This window comes from Mercenaria mercenaria, chromosome 2 (assembly GCF_021730395.1).
Source record: "Mercenaria mercenaria strain notata chromosome 2, MADL_Memer_1, whole genome shotgun sequence".
NCBI lineage: Eukaryota > Metazoa > Mollusca > Bivalvia > Venerida > Veneridae > Mercenaria > Mercenaria mercenaria.
The window spans coordinates 11,705,534-11,727,086 of record NC_069362.1 but is presented as its reverse complement, the minus strand read 5'-3'; the positions used below and the strand labels follow the sequence as shown (position 1 = coordinate 11,727,086).

At 32.6% G+C, this 21,553-nt stretch overlaps 2 protein-coding genes and 1 long non-coding RNA gene across 6 annotated transcripts in view; all 3 read left to right on the top strand.

Annotated features, from left to right (window-relative positions):
- Positions 1-4,192: 4,192 nt before the first annotated feature.
- On the top strand, positions 4,193-7,168 carry LOC128550619 (uncharacterized). The gene is made up of 3 exons (XR_008368335.1): positions 4,193-4,972; positions 5,269-5,344; positions 6,832-7,168. It is a non-coding gene; the product is annotated as an uncharacterized LOC128550619 (long non-coding RNA).
- A 334-nt stretch (positions 7,169-7,502) lies between these two features.
- Positions 7,503-13,477, top strand: LOC123556415 (uncharacterized). The gene is made up of 4 exons (XM_053529924.1): positions 7,503-8,489; positions 8,890-9,033; positions 11,357-11,503; positions 11,811-13,477. The coding sequence occupies exons 2-4, from the start codon at positions 9,000-9,002 to the stop codon at positions 12,059-12,061; spliced, it is 432 nt and encodes a 143-aa protein (XP_053385899.1). The 5' UTR covers positions 7,503-8,489; positions 8,890-8,999; the 3' UTR covers positions 12,062-13,477.
- A 4,713-nt stretch (positions 13,478-18,190) lies between these two features.
- LOC123563183 (uncharacterized) overlaps positions 18,191-21,553 on the top strand; it is a 75,495-nt gene continuing 72,132 nt past the window's right edge. The window contains exon 1 of one of the 4 annotated variants that reach the window (XM_053529894.1): positions 18,191-18,344. In XM_053529894.1, coding sequence (XP_053385869.1) covers positions 18,206-18,344 — 139 coding nt within the window. In that variant the 5' untranslated portion in view covers positions 18,191-18,205. Of the gene's footprint in view, positions 18,375-21,004; positions 21,090-21,553 lie in introns of those variants that run through there. The other 3 variants (XM_053529891.1, XM_053529906.1, XM_053529899.1) reach the window with 3 other exon arrangements.

The following is a 21,553-nucleotide window of genomic DNA, read 5'->3' as shown; positions in this document are numbered from 1 at the left end:
ACAAGGTGTTGGCAAAATTTGTCATTTTGTGCACATGCCTTTACACATTAAAGAAGTCCGAACTATAGGTATGGTGTGCGGGAAGGGCCCGTGCGCTTACGTAGTGCGCATTTACAGGGATTGTACTGCTCAAACAGATACAAGATACAAGATACAAGAATCTTTATTTTACGTCGGATAAAGTATAACAAAAAACATTAGCTCATGAGCTATTTCCCGACAAACAAAGAAAACAGAAAGTAACAAAAAATAAAGCGGCTAAAAAGAAAGATAAGCGAAAGTTAGGCATATTAAAACATAAATTAAATGACAGCGGTTAAGAATGGCATGGTTATATAATTAAAAGAAACTTACATACATAGCACATATAAGCACAAACCTGTATAGAAAAGTACATAAATAAAAGGGGAATGACATACATATAATACACTACATAGTGAGTTTATTGCATGGAAGGTGCTAAATATAAAAACTATTAAAAGGCAAAAGAAATTTAAAAGCTTTTTAAGATTTGGTGAATGCTAGTAGCAAATTTACTAAGGTTGATGTAGCCCTTAGCACCTTCCTCTAGATAGTATAAAAGAAAGCACATAAAAGACTAGGTTTAAAGCACATAAAAGACTAAGTTAAAGACATGAACAAACCAGGTTTAGAACATCAACAAAACAAGAGTACACTGTCTCTACTGCAAACCAGATCACTTGGCTCTTACTGACATTTGAATGTCTAATCTGCCCAGCTAGTGTACTCGTCCAGCTGACAACAGATAGGCTTCTCTATGGAAAATAGAAAAAAGCACAAAGGGCATCAGTGACTGGCAACAGGGAGGCAGTCTTCAAGTAGGCATGTACATAAAAGCAACGATAAAAACAAATGCGAAAGAACATTGCAACAAAATTATACGCAGTAAACTAAAACTTTAAAGAAAGAAAAAGCAAGCACATGCAAAGCAGGACAACAGATGAAGCGGTGTTATGTTATTCACACATGGCACATTTACATTTTGGGCCTGTCGAGGTGCTGATCAGTCGGGCAAAATCCTTGTACTGATCGATTGTACGTAAGTCATTTGGCAGACCGTTCCACACCCGGGCAGCCTCAAAGCGGAATGAATTCTTGCCATACCTTGTTGTCCTTGAGATGTAAAGTGGTCATGTTAACCTTTTTTAACAAAGTATCATAGCTTGACTCATAGTCATTAAATACAATCCTTAAGGCCCGGTACTGCAGCTTTTCTAGCTTTTCTGTGTTTGACTTGCTACAGAAATGCCATATAAGTGGGCAATAATTGAAGTTTGACCTAATGAAAGATTTGAATATTAATAGTTTTGAATATTAACAGATATATATAACTTTATCATAAGTCCGCAAAGTGCAACAAAAGAAATATCAGTATTAATTATGTAATAATATTATTTATTTACACGGTATGTCTGACAAATGACATCGAGAATTCTTACTGACCTTTCAGAAAGCTGCATTTTCAAGTACCTGATATTTTCCACTTTGGTTAAAAAAGCATTTTTACAATAAATAACTGACTACAGAAGGTAATAAAATACCCTTGATCTAGAGAATGCTACAACCTACTAAACTTCAAAGTTTAAAATTATATTGAACACGTTTGCTTTAATTTAAGGTGAAAATTAAACTAGAACTTTATGATAAAAATCGAATAGATCATTTCGGACATGTTAGACAGTGAGAAAGCAAACATATCGTACGTATTAATTAGCATGGATGATTTGCACTGTGAATACATACTATTTACACTTAACATACAATTTCACGTGTACATACTCATATACATATAAATGGGGGTGTTTGTCATGGGATTCAATCCGATAAGGCCGGTTCTTGAGCTGCGAGCTGAATGAATGGTTACCGACTTCTATCCGCATGGCGGCTGGCATAGTGGTAGCAGTCGGGAGGTAGGGCTGTCATTGATTGGGTCTTAGGCATATCGACGATACCGATATATCAGAAGACAAATATCGATGATACATCGATATATCGATTATTAAGTTAGATTAACAACCTATTTGTTCATATGCATACTATATACCTTCCTGTAAATGCTTTTTTTAGTTTTATTGCCTACTTTTCATATTACTGTTTGATTGTGTTGTATTTGTATTTATGAAAATAAAAGAAACAAATAAAAATTAATAAAATCTTTCATTTTTATTTTGCCTTCACTTCTCTTCTGCATTTATCTAAATTTACAACTTTGTAAGTTTAATTGTTTTTGAGGGTCTGAGTGTTTATCTGGATAGTTTTTTCTCTCTGTAAAATATCGATTTTTGAAAATGGGAATCGATAATCGATCGACAAATAAATATCGTTGATACATCGATATCGTTTCTATCGATGACAGCCCTATCGGGAGGTAATTGGAAAGTACAATAACGGTATCTCATAAGCCATATTGGCTGGCCCTTTCAATAAAAGTGGCACTCTAATAAACAAGACCTTTACTTTGAATATGTTTGTTTTATATATACGATCAAAGCATTAACACTCGTGAAAATATAATGCATGTGACGTTCATTGTTGATATATAATTGTAATCATATATTTTCACATTACACTGAAACAAACAAATACACTTTTGCATATTCATTTATATAAAAATATAAACAAACAAACAAACCAAAACGGGAACAATTTTTATTTTGTATGATGAGAGTAACACCGAAATGACACAATGAACTTTTCACAGGTTTTATTGGTGGGGAAAGACTCAAGTGCCCCTCCAGACATGTTTTGGGGCTTAGACTAGTACCTAGATCGAGACACTAACCTCAACTTGGATGGCTTCCTTACGTGAAAAGTTTTACACATCAAGTGAGGGTTCCATCCCACGTCGGTAATGGGCGGGGAAGCCAGCGACCATGACCGTCACGTTTTTTTGCAAGTATAAAACTTAAATATTCAATTAAATTTCGTGAACATAAATGATACTCAAAATGATATTTACGGTCAGAAATTACAAATGGTTTGCCGAACAAAAGTTTACACACCATGTGGGTCGGAAAGCACGAAATTTACGTTCTTGAACGTATATGTGAATCGTCATGTTTGAAATGTAAACAAAGGAATAAAAGTTACTGTTTTCATGTTCGAGGAAAAGATCGAACTGTGATTGTCAATGTTCCCGATACGGAATATATATGAATGTATAAACATGAGCCGTCTCATCTTACAGGACTTACAAAAACATTGTAAGCGATTGTTTATTTATTGTATTTATGTTCTAGTAACCTTTGACATTTTACTCGAGGACAAGCCGCGTTTGTGACATATACGTGTCTGTTGTTGGGCTGGAAAAAGATTTAAACTAAAAGCTATATTGCATAAATTTCTCGTTATTTCTGTGCATACTATTCGATTGTTTAAAGGTTAGAATATCAGAAAATTGCAGAAAATAAAACATTATCTTTGAAAAAGTCACGATCTTTCATCATTTGTTTGGTTGGCTCGTGATTACAAATTTAATGTTACTAGGTCGTGATGTCCATGAAGCCATGTAAAGTGATAATTTTGATGACACGTTGGATTTATTTTATAATTGTGAGTGATCGTTAAGTGATCGGAAAGATCGGACGGTGGGATGTTATAAAAAAAAGTGATGCTTTATGTAGATTAGAAATTGAATCGTACTATACAATAGGAAATCCAAGGTAAAACACTACTTTTATTTCGTTCACTGAAGAAAACATGGCGGACATATTTTTGTAAAAAAAGCGGTGCACGTGTGATTTGTGTAGTACAGTTTTACGACGATTTCTTAGAAAACTAACGCTCAGCTTATTTACACTGACATATCCTTGATTTATTAATATATATATTTTATAAATATGAGAGACTTACGGTACCAAATACTTGCACTGAAAATTTCTATGCATTTTCTTCTAGTACACTGTTAGGACATGCTTTTGAGTGTTTTTGATACTTTATAATTTACTTGGAGATATATTTTCTCATTATGATTAGTTTCTCTTTGATCCCCGTGCATTTCTCGTGTTGTTACGACAATTTCAGTTTTACACAGGAATTTTACATATGTCAAAATAGCATAGGCCTTAAGCTCCCCAGTGGTGGTTTTGCCACTGAACGTTCCAAGGCGGTGTATCCTTCTGATTTGTTTTTTGTTTTTGTTTTTTTTTCTTTGTGTGTGTGTGTGTGTGTGTGTGCGTGTGCGTGCCCTCATATTCCTACCGTTGTGGACACATTTGTATGATTTTGACCTTCGTTGTGGACACATTTTTCGTTGTGGACACCGGAACATGGTGTCCACAAAGATCACACCTCCAGACAAGTCAGAGAGGGGTTATCTTCCCTTTAAATCAGGAACTGTCAACCAACGTTATGGACCAGTGAAACGCACACCTTGACTGGTGAATTAAACTTGTAAATTTTATGTTTCGCTCACACAGAGATCCGTGCGGTAACCTGACACCGCAGTGTAGCAATTATATTTACCGAGGCAGTCTGAAGGGCAATTTGCAGTAATTTCTGATAAAACAGGCGATAATATGTTTTATGAACCCCATCTGTCCCTAATTTATGTCAGCAGAGAAAGTTAATTCAATGCGGAATATTTCACATGCCGGTTAAGACAATGGGAAAGGTAATGTTTTTTACTACTTCATAGCTTGTTACTTATAGTTTTTCCGTTTTTCTTACTTTAATTAATTTGAGAAATATGTATTTGATATGTGTTTAAAGAACGTTGTTAAACAATACAATGCTACCAATCTCTGATTTCAAAGTGTTTTAATAACATAACTGATCATCATGGAGAAAGATTTATATGCTATTGATCGTTAGATTTTTAAATATTGCGGTCTTACGCGATAAGGAAAAATAATTTCAAATAGTTTTTCTCTCACTTCTAGGCTTTACTTGGAAAAGTGGTTGTTAAAGGACATGTGTATCCAATAATGAATCCATACTGTCTGTTTGGAAGGTAGTAGTCTAATTAAGATAATTCAATCAATATAATGTATTATACATGTGAATTTGAACATTATTATTTCTATTCATATTAATAATATTAGAATTCTACATATCGAATGAAGATAATTTATTTTACACGTGTAGTTGAACATTATTATTTCTATCCATATTATCGAGTTAAGTATCATTAATTAAAGCATGGCAAATAGTTATATGGCAAAACAATGTTATCAAGTTTTGATGTTATTTGATGCGCGTTTTTTCTTTACCAGTCAATGAATCAATATGTAATGATTTATTCTTCAGTGCTGACGGCTGTGATATAATAGTTAAAGACACGATTCCGACGCATTTTCAAATAGAGTTTAATTCTGAGAAGCAGGTACATTTTTGCTCAGTTTTCAACAATATACAGACCTAGTGTTAAATTTGTTTTACTATACTAGTACCAAGTTGTGACTATAACAGGCGCGCGCTTTAATTACTATTTTCTTGATGACACACTGCCTGCTATTAACAGATGATTGATTTTTTTATGAAGTTACCATTGCGCATTCCACATTACCTGCGTTAAGCAAAACTGACTATTGAAGGCCTATTTTATCTTCTTTTTTAAAAAACAAAATAGGTGCAAAATCGTATTGTCATAAACATTAACTCAACAACATACTTACGAGAAATAGACTTAGCAATTTTCTCGTAAAGTTACGATATTGATAAGACGGCCCCATATACCATCGCTTTAAAATATGTCTATAAAAGTTTGAGGAAGTAATATTTATACACAAAATTTATGAAAAACTTTAAGAATACTAGCATACCATTTTCAACAAAACTATTAGGTGTCTAATACCTTAAAAGAAAAAAAAAATGCCTATCAAAATAATGGTTTGTAATGACTGTTGGTATTATTCGTGAGTAAGTAATTTCATGATAAAGGATCCTTTTTTTAATTTATTTACCACACGATTTTGTTTTCATCTTAATTCTCAGAAAATTAAGCCTAAGTAAGCTAGCTTGACGGAGGTAGTGAATCAATATTCCAAAGGGTCATAGGTTCGAATCCCCACTGGGAACATTTTCCCCATTTTGTGATACTTTTTTATTTTTGTAATTGATTATGAATTAATAGCAAGTGGTACTTTGTTTCAATCATGATAATAAACATTTCAAAGTTAGTGGCACTAGATGAAATGGCCTTGATCGGGAAAAAAACACATTCCTCTTTTATTGATGTATTTACATTCTGCTAATATGATTTTATTTTAAAAAGTACATATTCCACATATAGTGAGAATTTGACCCATGAGCTACGACCCCTGAAGAAAAGCATCGAAAGATCCTATATTCTTTACTGATAACACATGATAATTCCCCAGATTTAACATTGCAGTTTTCTCCTTATAATTTTTGATCTAACATTTTTCAATAAAATACATTTCATGCAGAAATACACACTTTTCTATAAGGTCACAGCTTAGTGGTCAGATTTTACCTGTAAGGGTATCTTGATGAAAATAAATCATCAATTTGCCGAATGCAGAACAGTGGTTGTTGTATTTTAATGTAACATCAATTTAGATATTTTTCTCTTTTTTTGTAATATATTTTTATTTTCCAATAAATACAGTCCATCTACAATAAATACATCAGTAACAGGTTATTTCTTTTTAATATTGAAAAGGAACTACATTCTTAATCAATCTGCAGTATTCTTTTTTTTTTAATTATAAATGTAAGTATTATTGGAAAATGTGGTAAAAAAGACGAGGAGAGTAAAAACAAGTAAATTAAAGAAGAGAAAAAAATGAATGACAAAAATGCATGAGGAATTTGTTCCTGATCTTGTTCATGCGATATAATTTTCAGGCATTCCTCAGATGTTTCAAACTAGTTACTCTCGATGGACAAGTCGTCAGCGGTGTGGCCCTTCTTCCCGATGTTGCGGTCATATTAATAAATGGAAAAGAATTCCAAATTCTATAACAGGTATTTTTACAATAAGTATGATGCATCTTTAGCAAGCAAATGTAAAATGAATTTGTAATTTTGCATTCAAGTATTGAAGAAAATACTAAGAGTATACACAGTTGAAAGTAATATAACTATTTGAACAACCATAATTATGGGAGTGAAGGTATGTCGCAGTGTCAAGGAACGGAACTGGGCTTTAACCATTCGATTCTACAGACATTATGTACATCTAACACGCATTCAAACCTTGTTTTGTACATTGCTTGTATGACATAAAACACGAGACTGCCAACTCCAGAGAGTGGTAGTAAATGAGTTCATTATTTTATAAGAAATATATTTTGAATGGGGATAAATAGATAAATCGTGCATTCAGTTACAAATTATCAATTCTTTATTATTAAACGCAAGATGTATTACGAGTTATTTGTTGATGTCAAAGGTTCAGCGAACAGAGAAAAGGATAAAACCGGTGGAGGAAGCTCTGAGGTTCGTTTTAGGACAACATGATCCTGAAGATATATGCGAAAAATATATCAACGATTTCATAGGTAAACTAGTTAATGAAAACCTTTATAAATAGCTCTTTCATTCTATAATAGTTTATTGATAACGATACAGTAGTAAATAGTAAAACATTGATATCTTCGAAAACACCTTTTTTTCTGTAACATCACTTTCTTTTATGCTGCACGAGCTAGATCGAAGATTTAGTATGCCTTATTTCGATTGTCTCAGACCCAGAGAATAGATACTACTCGCAGCCTTCATGGTAATTGAGGTGATAGCCAGTTTATCAGCATGTAATCAATAAAAAGCAATAAATCACATGTAACTGCTGATAAGCTAAGGCTAGAATTTCATTAACACAGAATTTAATCTAAAAACACGTTTTAGTGTATTCTATTTTTCTTTCTGAACATCCTTTATAATTTACAAGCAAAATGGTCTTTAAGATGTCTTTTTATATGACATTTATTTGATAATGAATGCAGTGCAAATCTACATTTTTGTTTTTGTGAAAGGTGATACTAATGTTTAGCAGTAACCATTCTACTGCTACAGATAAACTAGACGGCAGCAAGCATCTGTCAGAGATAATTAGATAGCTGCTGTGCTTAATGACCATTTTATCGGTCTCTCGTCAGTAAATCAAATGCATCATTTAATATGTATAACAATATTCAGCTTATCAAAACTACTAATTAAAAGACGTTGCAAAAAAAAATCTACTCTGAAAACATTTTATAGTTTGAGATAATATAAGAATCGTTGATTTCATCTTTCAGCCGCTATAAATTGCAGTAAATAAAAACAGGAATAGGAGTATTTCTTCACTACCTGCCTAAGTAAAGCAATTTATTTTTTAACGTATATGAAATACACTATGTTCACTTTTTATGTCTCACGTCGAGGTGTTTTTGCCAAAAAAAAAATATCAGAAATGGAAAATTCCTTGCGGAATACCGTGGCGTTTTATCCAAAGCTGACGACGTGAAAGACAAAGATACAAACTACACATATTTCTTTGACTTTAATGGTGTCAAGTACTGGTATGTAAAATATTTCAACCTTTAAATAATACAAGCCTTTAAATTCAAGCTACAAAATTGGATATCAAACGCAAAGGCGGATCTGTGTCTGTTTTAGAATAAGGTAATCAAAGGCAAGACAGTACTGTGTAACATTTACATAAATCATTTGTGAATCGGATTCCTTCAAGAAAACTAATGTTAATGTTTTCTTTTATTTGTATAATCCATGAAAATACTCGTGTGAATAAAAATGCATTTTCAAAATTAAAAACATCCATTTGAAATCTACATGATTACATTTGGTCTCATAAATGATTATCTAAGATAAATTAATTAACTTCAAGACTTTATCGCACTAGTTTGACACATTTGTCTGTTCAGTACGTTTTAATTTTTGTTATTATCATATTTTTGGTAGCATTGATGCCTCAGAGGTACCAAAACTGTATCAACCATCGTTAGGACGGCTAGTAAATCATGCAGACAACAAACAACAGAGAAATTCAAGAATAACAGTCATTGGTGTGAATGGGGTTCCTCATCTTGTACTGTTTGCGACTAGGTTAATTGTTGCTGTAATTTATTACACATGTTATGAATATAAAAACAGGAATGATCTAATCAGTTGATTTTGCGCTCTTTATATGATTAAGATTCTCCATCAAAAGTATAGTTACTGTCAAGCAGCGATTCAATATCTGGCTAAGAGACAGTTTAAACGAATAACTAACGGTTATTTCAGAAAGAGAAAAACATTCATATCAATAGATATGTAAAATATATCTAATTTGAATAATATTTAACAAGAAAACATCGTAAATAACATACATGATAAAAATTCTAGACATTTACTCCTCACTGTTTTATTGTCGCACTGTGGACACCAAGTCAGTGAGCGTTCAAATCTATCAGTCTGCATTGTGGACACCAAGATACTGCTCACTAAATCATTATATCTGCCTTGTGGACACCAAATAACGTATAAACACATGTAATTATAGATGATTTAATGCTGATAAATATTAGTTTTTAACAAATGAAATTTAAATGATGTGTTATTTATTACGCGTGTTACTTCTGACATGTTTTGAAATACAGTAGGGGATTTAAATTAAACATTAACATGTTTATTCAGATTCTTCATAATTAATAATTATTACGTAAATGCAACATGACATATTTACAAATACGATAGTTACAAATTGTCAGTAAATGCATTTGTGTAATTCCCATCAAAAGTATAGTTACTGTAAAGGAATTATTAAATATATGGTTAGGAGACTGTTTAACCGAGTTACTAACAGTAAATGCCAGAAGCGAAAAAAAAAACCCATAAATTTCAACAGATATGTTAAATTCTAATCTGAACAATATCAAGCAATTACATATCATAAATAAAATACATGATAAAAAATTGAACATTACTCATCAGTGTTTTCTTGTCACACTGTGGACACCAAGTCAGTGAGCGTTCAACTCGATCAATCTGCATTGTGGACACCAAGTTACAACTCACAAAATCATTCTATCTGCCTTGTGGACACGAAATTACATATGTGATTGTAGATAATTTAATGTTAATATCGATTATTTTTTACCAAATGGAATTTAAATGTTACTTCGGACATGTTTTGAATATGAAAACATTAATAATCTAAGCAGTTGATCTTGTAGTCATTGTGTAATTAAGACTCTCCACACTAAATACAGTCGGGGGTTTAAATGAAACATTTACATGTTTATTCAGATTCTTCATATTACGTAATTACAGCCTGACGTATTCACAAACAAGACTGTTACAATCTTTTAATTAATGCATTATGTAATTCCCATTAAAAGTATAGTTATTGTTAAACGGCGTATCAATGTACTGTTTAGAGACAGTTTAAACGAATGACTAACATACATTGCAGAAAGAGAAAACAAACATAAATGTCAACAGAACTGTAAAATTGTAATTTGAACAATATCAAACAATAAAACATCATATTTGATAAAACGCATGATAAAAATAGAGAACATTTACTCCTCACAGTTTTCATTAAGTCGCACTGTGAACACCAAGTCAGAGAGCGTTCAACTATTATCAGTCTGCACTGTGGACACCAAGTTACAGCTCATTTAATCATTCTATCAGCCTTGTGGACACCAAATTTAAAATGTAGTTGTAGATTATATAATGTTAATATCGATTTTTTTAACAATCTGAATCTAACTGATGTGTAACTGGTTACACATGTTATTTCTAACATGTTTTGATTATGAAAACAGGAACAATCTAAGCAGTTGAACTTGTAGTCATTATGTAATTAAGATTCTCCACACTAAATGCAGGGGGGGGGGGGGGGGGGGGGGGGGGGGGGGGTTAATAAAACATTAACATGTTTATTCAGATTCTTGATATTGCATAAGTCCGACCTAACATATTTACAGATACGACAGTTACAATTATAAGTAAATGTATAGTTGCAATTTCCATTAAAAGTATAGTTACTGTCAAATAGCGCATCAGTGTAATGTTTAGAGACTGTTTAAACGAATGACTAACAGTCATTGCAGAAAGAGAAAACAAACATAAATTTCAACAGATATGTAAAATAAATATAATTTGAACAATATCAAACAATGAAATATCTTAAATAACATGATAAAAATATGAACAATTCCTCTCACTGTTTTCATTAAGCCGCACTGTGGACACCAAGTCAGTGAGCGTTCAACTCTATCAATATATCTTTCGCCTAAAAGAACTTCAATTTCAATCTTCACTATTCCAGAAGTAATTTCTTTTAAATAACATTTGTAGGACAATTAAAAAAAAGACATGTTTCTTTTTTCAATCATTACCGGGTATTTCACTTTGTTTTGGTCTAATGCACATTCAGATTTGACTTGTAATGAAAACTGCGACGATGAGCCAGTTCAGTCTCCTGTAGAATGCAGAGCGTGTGAATACCAAAGGAAGGTCTGTAGTTCGATTGGTCATGAGAACAACAACAGTGGTGTAACATCGGCTTCCAAACGCAAAGCAGGTATTGTGTTAACACAATCACTGCATGAATTTTTGCAGTCAATAATAGTTGTCATTCAAATAAATTAGACATTAATGTAAAGGCTTAACAACTTTATATTTCATCTTTACCACTTGTACTTTCTAAACCTTAAATGTAATTAGAACCCTTTGTTGAATATGATCAATTGAATTCATTTTAACTTCAAAGCTTTGTTTATTTATTTTTTCTTTATTCTTTTTTTTCTTTTTATCCTTCATGATTCTTTGTACTATGATTGTATGTGTTTTATACAAAGTAACTGAAACGTTTTTCTTGTATATATTAGAATCTCCAGTACAAACAGGCAAAAAGATCAAGGTCGTTCCTTGGACAGAGAAGCAGTTAGCGGCCATGCGAAGGTCATTCGCCAAAAATATCCGCTGCTTAAGAGTTCCTAACAAGGAGGAATGCGGACGAGCAAGGAAAAATGAGAGCCTGTTGCTTTCTCGTGACTGGAAGAACATCAAATTCCGTGACCATGATGAAATACAAAGATTAAAGAAAAAAAAAGTTAACAGAAAAAGAAACATTCGTTAAACTTGCAATGAAATCTAACAGACATATATTTTCAAAATGTAAAAATGTTTATGTGTGTTTTTTTTTTACATAAAGTCCCCAGACACTCGTTCATGTACAGTATTGTTTTTGCTGGATGTTCATATTAAGAGGTCATGAAATATCGACAAATTACTATCACGGGTTCGTTCATGACAAAAATAATAAATTGAAATAAAAGTATTGTAGTTCTTCAATTGAGGTTGTCGTTCTTAATGAAAGCTAAAGATTTATCCATTCTTCTAAGTTATACCTCTCAAACAATTCATTCTTGCAGAATTTGTACAGAACTTTTGTTTAAGTTTAGTCCATTATCATTCATTTTCATTTATTTACGATATATACGTGTTCGCGGTCCGAATACATCTATTCATCCTTTGCACTGTGTTTTCTACCCAGGTGCCCGCTCGTGATATTGCAGAAAAATGTGTCTTTCACTTATCTAAAAGCTTTGTTTAATGCTTGCAGAATACTGTATATAACATTTGTCTAAGATTGAAACCGAATGTGCATTTCAGTGTTACAAAATAAAGCATGAAAAAAGTACACTTTTGGCAACTTACTGAAGTTGAAAATTCAGTATAGATTGAACACAATAATTTGATTTTATCCAGTATATTATATTCAAATAATGGTGATTGCATAAATACGAGAAAACCATTTTCCCATTCTTTTTGTAAATACAAAAATGTATTCTAAATTAATATAAGGATCACCTTCATCAATATGAATTTCATAATAATTATGATATTGGAAAATATTGTTTGTCAACACAAAGAAATCATTGAGTTTTCACTATAACTGTGTTTTATTATCATTATTATTTGTAATAATATTACTATATATTTTATTATTTTATTTGTAATGTTACATTATTATTGTTATCTATATAATATCAAAATAATAGTAATTATCATTATGACCGGTATTCCACATTGAAGGAAAATTAATTTCTTTCAACTCCACTGCATACATCCTCATGGTCTAGTTGGGACCCTGCTGAGCTAATTGCCCTTTAATTAGCTACTGTTACATAATCGCTGATATGCAGCAGATAAGATGGGAGTTGTTCATTGGATTGTGGGGGACACTTATATAGTAGTGGATCTAGGCCTTTAAATACTATTGTGTTGAATGATCCCTTAGTCATTACCCTTTACCTGTATCAAATAGTATGCACACTCGCACATGTGAAGCCATATGACCGTGTGGACACCTACCATATAAGGCTGGTGTCCACAACGACTAATTGGTGTCCATATTGTGGGTTACACCTTCTTCATTTATATTGGCTATTTTCAGTAAATCATAGAATGAGTAGCCTCAATAATAAGATAGAGTAAGAAAATTATCAATTCTGTTTGAATAATACCATTAGAAAGTAAAGTGTCCACAGTGAGGATTAAAACTGCAGTGTCCACATGGTAGGCAATATGAGTGTGTGTGTGCGTGCGTGTGTGTGTGTGTCCGCGTGTTGGGTTTACGTCTGGGGAGGCTGCGTTTTTAGAACGTGGCTTTTCGACAAGTTGATCACAAAACTTTATAATGAAATTTAAACTCGTGGTGGGAACAGCTCAAACATACAGACTAGATAAAAACAGATACCACACAAACTTTTCAGTTTCGTATACAAGGAAAAAATAATACCAATCGGTTAACATTTTTGCTGATATTTTTTATAACTTAAGTAAGCGTTGAAGACCTAAAACGAATGCTTTCCTGCATCAGCAACACATTTTCAATACTTCTTCAAACACAATCCTAGTGGGCACGATACCTACACATTTTATTCGTGAAAAAAAAATTAGGCGAAGTGTTTCAGAAAACACTGAGAATATCTGGCAGACTTTTTATGTTGAGGAACACACTCAATCTCCTGTTTTCGATGTTTATATATTATTAAAATCGGTCATGTATTAAGAATTTATAAGCAAAAATATAACCTGAATCGAGCGATTTACCCATGTGTACGATATCGAAATGTCACGTGGGTTGACCATCCCATGAAAAAGCAAAGTCCCAAGAACGCAGTCACCTCAAACTTTCATCCACAGGAGTGCATGTATGGACGTGCGCGCCCCCAAACTTAGAGAGACAGACAGACACAAACACGCACGCGAACGCACGCCCCCTTCCCCTCCGCCCGCCCCCTCCACACACATACATGCACACACGCATGCATATATATAGATAAAGCACGAGACAACGAGGACGAAACGAACATATTAAGGAACACGTACAGTGACATACATTGAAATGGTCTGAGGAGAAACACCATAGAGGAGCTTAATAAAATCTATAAGAATATCGTTTGAAAGCATGGAACGCAACCATAAGATAAGATAAGATAAGATAAGATAAATTTTATTTTGAGTCGGCAAGACAAGTAACAATACAACATAAGCACTCTAGGTGCTTTTGAACTGACTATATGTTAACAAATTTATAAGGAACAAAAGTAAAACAAGCTGTAAAAGGACATGATTAAAGAAACATATGAACATTAAAATTATTATTGTTGCAAATTAACCTAAAAATTATATCTAGCACAAAGACAGAACATTATAATGACATTGCACAATCTGAGAGATCTAGTATATAAAACAAACCATACATATTAGCACATGAAAGAAACATAAAAATGACCTTTGAATGTGTTCCTGATAGATTTTAGATTTAACAACCAGGTAATACAGTACATTTAAGACCATGTAATAGATTTAAAAACCATGTAATAGCTGCTGTTCTAGGTCGGTGACCTAAAAACTGCCATAAGAAAATAAATGTAAAAAAGTGAAGCCATAAAACAAGCACAAAAATGCATAATTTAAAAGAAAGCTAAAGGAAGTTATCATCTCAGGATCAGACATGAGGTGAACTGAACAGCAACTACTACATGATAGCAAGAAAATTCAAGAAAGCATAACTGCAGGAAAAACTAAGCAAATACAACTGCATGCAAGACATAACTGAAAGACAAGGCAAAAATGATAAAATAATACTACTGCATGATGAAAATCAAGAAAGCACAACTGCGGGAAAAATAAATACAACTGCATGCAAGCAAAACTAAAAAATCCAGCGCAAAATTATATACATAATGTCACACAGGAAAACATGTACATCATCGAGTATGCTGCTAACCTGTTCTATGGGTATATAAAAAAAGATGCGACTGTAGAGAGATTCAAGTTTTGCACAAAGAACATTTACAATCATTTCCATTCCAAAAAGAGATCTGATTTTTAAACTGACTGAAATTTACAGCATTTCTGTAGCTTTCAGGAAGGGAATTCCACAGAACAGGTGCAGCATACCTGAAGGAGTTCTTACCAAAATTTGAAGTTCTGACTTGTGGTACCTGAAGAATATTTGAATACCTAAAATTATAGTTAGAATCTTTTTTATTAACAAGGTTGGACAATACTGGAGGTGCCAAATTATTTAATATTTTATATGTTTTAACTGCCATTGTTCTTAAACGTCTTACATGTAATGATGGTAATTTAGCAAAGTTTAACAATTCATCACAGGAACTACTGTAGTCATTATAAACATATCTGAGAGCTCTTTCCTGGATCTTTTCTATTTTTCTGGTATTCTTTACAGAACAAAAATGCCAAGACAAAGGACAAAAATTAAAATTTGATAATATGAAAGTATGAAAACTTGTAAGTCTATTTAATTTACTAAGTTTTTTCCAGTCCTTTTTAATACATTAAGTTGTTTTTCTGCCTTAGCACAAATATTTTTTATATGGTTATCAAACTTTAAATTAAAGTCTATGTCAACTCCTAGTAATTTTACCTCATCCTCACAATTTATTACAGTACTACTTATGTTGAATTTTGGTGATTTATCCTTAGTTGTTTTTTTGCCAACTGCTATTGCCTGAAATTTGTCTGGATTTGCCTGCATACAATTAATTTTTTTTCTAAACCAATGTATAAGTATTTCGCTTTCTGATTGTAATGTTGTCATGAAGAGATCAAAATTTGGTGAGAGTGTATTATCGTTAGCATAGTTATAAAGGGTGCTTTTTTTGATAAAGTAAAAAATATCATTAATAAAAATGTCAAAGAGGAGAGGCCCTAATATGGAACCCTGGGGAACTCCTTTCTCTATATTTGCCCATGAGCTGACAATATTATTAATTTATAAAAGACCATAACTCTGAAGTTTTTCTAATAAAATTGGATGTGGTAAACAATCAAAGGCTTTACTCAGGTCCATTAAAAAAGCTGCGACATAGTGATTTGAGTCCAGTGCACATTTCCAGTCCTCTAATAACCTTAATAAAGTTGTTTGGCAGCCATGACCCTTTCTGAACGCACATAGAAAATCATCAAAAATATTTTCAAAATAAGAGGTAAGTTGATCTGATAATACATTTTCATAAATTTTGGACGGGTTTGGCAGGATACTGACTGGCCTGTAGTTTGATTTACTGAAAGGGTCATTCTTTTTAAAAATTGGCGCTAACTGGGCCTCTTTTAACCTGTCTGGAAAAACATTTGTGGAAATTGAAATATTTACCAAGTCAGTATAAAAGGGTACAAGAGATTCTTTTCCTAGTTTCAGAATTTTAGCCGATATTTTATCAATACCTGTAGCCTTTTTTATATTAAATTTATTTATAATTTTAGTAACTGTTTTATGATCTGTTGGTTGAAAAGAAAAACTGCCTGGAATAAAACCTTTTTCATTTATTTTGTGTATACTTTCATGATCTTCAGAGTTAAAAATTTCATCTTTGCCCATGTCTTTAGCCACATGAACAAAAAAATCATTAAATATTTCGGACACCTCCTTTTTATCAGACACTGTAATTCCATTTTCATTTAATGTAATTTTTGAATCATTTTTGCATGACTTTTTGGATAGATAGGGTTTAATTGTTTGCCAGAAGTCTGAGGATTTGCTACCGCCTACACATCTTTCTAAGAAATAATTTTTAATTGATTGCTTTTTAATCTTATTTACCATGTTTCTGTTCTGTCTGTATTTTTCCCAATTTTTTTAATTTTTATTTTTCAAATACTTGTGATATGCCATTTTCTTACGGTAAATTGCTTTCCTTAATGTTTTATTCATATATGGCAATTGTTCTCTCTTCCTATATGACTGTTTAACAGGAACATGTTCATTTATGATTTTTGTTACATCTTCTTCAAATTTGTTATATATATGATGCACATCTGATAATTCCTGAGAAATATCTCCAGAAAGTTTTATTTGTGAAAGATCATTTTGAAAAGTCTCTTTATTAAAATATTTAAAAATTCTATATGAAACCATACAAAAACTAAATAGCAGACTCGGTTTGACTGAGTCTGTTGGTGATAGGTAATGAAAAGTGTGGCCATTTCCCCTCATATCCCCTAGCACCGAATTCTGTTGTAGTAAAATGAGTGGACTTCATGATCCCAAAGGACTAGGAGAGATCGCCGTGACGTCACGCATTAACACCTGTTTATCTGGTGGTTGGCAAAACAATTGTTTTTATATTGTTTATGTATCGGATCGGAATTTTTAATTTCTAATAACTTTTTCGTTTATTTAAGGATTTTAAAAATTCAAAAAGTTTTGAAATGCTTACGATTTTCATATTTTCTTATGCAATTATCTTTTTAAAATGAATTACCATTTTAAATGACATATGATTTTAATAGCGGCGTAGCGATGTTCAAAACTTTTAGAAAAACACTGTACGTTAAGCGTTCATAATAAATCCATTTTACTTCGAAATAATAATTAAAAGTTATTAATAAATTGCTTGTTTTATAACCTTTCCATTAATAAAAAATTATTGATATAATTTGTGTTTTAAGGAAGTTTAAGCCGTTAGAAAAACATCACTGTTTACAAAAAACCTGGACGCTCGGCGTCTGCTCACGCGATCTCTGTCTTATCAGTGCTAAAAATAGAAAATACAACGGATTTGTATACAAACACGATCTCTCCTCCTCAACCTCAGCCTCAACAGTGGTACTTGGCAACATCCCATCGAAGACATTTACGCCAAGGGTGACTTTACAGTTGTGCAGTATCGAAACAAGAAAGAAACATATACTGATATAAAACATTTGAGAATGAGATAGAGTCTACGAACAAGTGGAATGAAGAATGGAGGAATTTGGCGCTTTGTACCGGGAACTAGGAATTAGCCATGATAGTACGACAATCACAAAACGTTCTTGTAACGCGGAGTTTTTTGCGTGGGAAAATTTGAAGATAAGCGGAACTGCGTGTATAGTGTGGCATTGTACGAATTCCGTCAGTGTTGGTTTTAAAAGTTAATTGTATAATTTAATTCAGATAAGAGACATGTCCTGTATTGCACATTTCATTATGCATATCTCACGACTGATGCACAGACACTTGGGGGGTCAGCACCCCTCCCCTCCCAAACCGGCCCTGCTAACCTTCAGCCAATAAATTTTCGGCATTCAAAACAAACTCAGCACATGTCTCGATCAGTCAACAACGTCTGTGTTTTAAAAAAAGCTCCCATGTACTATCAATGCTCAGAAAAACACTTTCATTGATAGTGTTTTTACTTTTTTTATCTAGAATACTTTTCCAGTCTCACTTATCCTGACATGCTTTCACTGTCAGGTTTTATCTCTTTCTGTTTACAAACAATCCAGCGTGCACTTATTTCCTGCCCATAACACTTGTGAGAGGGGTTGGCAGTATCCAGAGATAGAGATAGATAGTAAATCCCGGACGGTCATTAGTTTTGATGCCCTTAAAGGCGGTCAATCACATTTAATCAACATTTAATGACATTTTTTACTTTTTGTATATTCTGGTAGAGTATTATTTAAGGAACAAAAAGACCGATTACATAGAGTTAGATTCCTATTTGAAATGTATATTTTATTATTTTTATAAAATTTTGTAATTACTCCCCTTTAATATGAAAGTATATAAAAAGCTGGGTATTTCTTTTTATTTCGATACAATGTCTAGTTTTACATTTGCATTTGATAGACATATCAACTATTGAACAATCTGACCAAAATGCAAGTTTTAAAGCTGTGTGTAGCTTCTGAATTCATTTATTTCCAATCTATCTTGGTTGCGCAACCAAGATAGGCAAAGGGAGGTAATAATAATTTTTCAAACTTTTGTTTCTAATGAATTCCATCTAAATACATAATTTTTAATGCAAATATTTTACAAATATATTACAATATGTCCAATATTTATACATTTCCTTAGGCAAAATATGTTTATCAAATTTATACTTATGATAAAATAACTCTATCTTGGTTGGGCAACCAGGATAGGAAAATGAAATTTTAATAATACCTCCAGTGAAAATCAAATTTGTATTAAGTGAACATAAATGAGTGTAAATGATCAGATGCTAAAGTTTCGAACAAATCCGTTACATGGCCAAAATCTGATTATCAGACATCCCAACTTTTTCTGAATGCCAAGTGGGAGTTTTTGCTTTCCAAAGTGGGAGATTGAGGTGTTCAAGTGGGAGATTTTATACCGCGGTAATAATGTTCATGATAACGAAGCTTTTAACAAATCTAATGATAATATAAACTTATTTGCCCTTATAAAATCGCTAGTCTTAAAAAAATTCACTTGTCTATATCTTATTATTCATTTATTTTCAATGTTTTGGAACAATAATACATGAAGCCTTCTATGCAACATTAAATAGTTATGGCACTTTAAGCACTATGTCTAAATTCGAAACACCACTGAGAATTAAACCTGCACTTTTATTTCTTTTGTTGGAAAGAAGACTCCCCAGGTGAATTTTATATGACAAACAGTACAGAATGTATATAGCTAAAAGAATAAAAGTTCAAGCAATAGAAAATTTACTGTTTGATTCTCATCCCTGTCAACCAGTATTTAAAACCCCTGGCTCAAATACTTTTATTGATCAAAATCTTGTTACCCAAAATTGAATGTCCGGGTATTGTTACACTTTCGTAGATTTGCCTAAATCTCCAGTTAAAAGGATGTGTTTGACAAATTGTTATGATGCAAAGACAGTTTAACAGCATTTGATAGGAAGTGATATTAAAATTTACCATGACATTTCCTCTTATCAAAATGATTTTAAGAGAAATGTTTTTTAAAACCTAGCAGGTTGACTCGGCGACCATCTACTTTCGATTTCAAAACGTTACAGAAAAGGTAAAGCCAGTATAATTTCTAATCTAAATTTGATTGAATTTAATTAGATATCTAAAGTCTGGATTTTAATTTCAACTGTGACACATTAATCAACACCTGGCTTTGTTAAATCGTGTAATAAACAATAATCAGCACGGGTAGAATAATTTAAGTTGCGAAAATATCCGAAAGCTGTTGTTTACAGACTCGTTAGTAGTGATACAGTATCAGATAGGCGCAAAGAAGCGGATTATTTCATAATTTTTGTGTGTTTATGTTGTTTTGTTGTTTTTTTTTTTTTAATCGGGAGATTGAGACTTCTGATCGGGGTGATCGGGTTTTACAACCAGAATCGGGAGAAGTTGGGATGTCTGGATTATCCACCTTTAAGCAGCCTAACTGGGTATACCAATTACCGTGAGTCTTGTATTCAGTGGACTCTATTTATAACAAAATGATTGTATGAAAGAATAAATTTTATTCTGTTTAATTAATTTATATTTTAGCTTTAGAATTTTGGCAAAAAATTCTTCAAAACACTAGACAGAATTTTTTTTAGGAGATGGGGAAGATGGTGGGCGCTAGTCAAAGGGGAAAACATCGTGCGAAAGAGGCCAGTTTGGGGAGAATTCAAAATGTTATATACATAATGTCGGTTGTCGATCTTTTTGGAATTCTGGAATCCCCGGATAAAGATCGGTTTCCGTCGATGTACGTGGCAAATATACGCCAACATGTAATGCCGGGATTTAGTGCAATTGGTTCCTTGTCATCATATACAGCGAGCGCTGAATGCTGGGACACATCGTCCATGCTATATTTAGAGTAATCACCGTCTTGACTAGTTTACTACATTGTTGCTGTAAGTCAAACTATTAGGGATGCACTGATTTTTAAGATAAGAGGATCTAATACTACTAAATCATAAAAATTGGAGATTTTTTTTGCCACATGGCTAGGGAAAATTGATTTTTTGGGGGGAAACATTTCGGAGGGGAAGACGCTGACTATTGGCGTTACTTTCTTAGTAAAGAAAGAACCTGCTAGGTAAAGTTTCCACTTATGTCATTCAAAGAATAGAGGTGGGGAATTTTATCATTTTCTGGCATTTACCTATTACCGTGAATTTCAACTTTCAATCGAAAGAAGTTGTTAAATTGATCTATATCTAGACTAAGACAAAGAAAGCATTTCTATTTTACAGTGGATCAAACTAAATATGAAACAGACTTACAGATATGCATACCTGTCAAGTCTGACGCTTGAATCATGATTCTCACGAATTCAAGGTTTGATCACGATTTAACGAATTTGGAGCATTTTCTC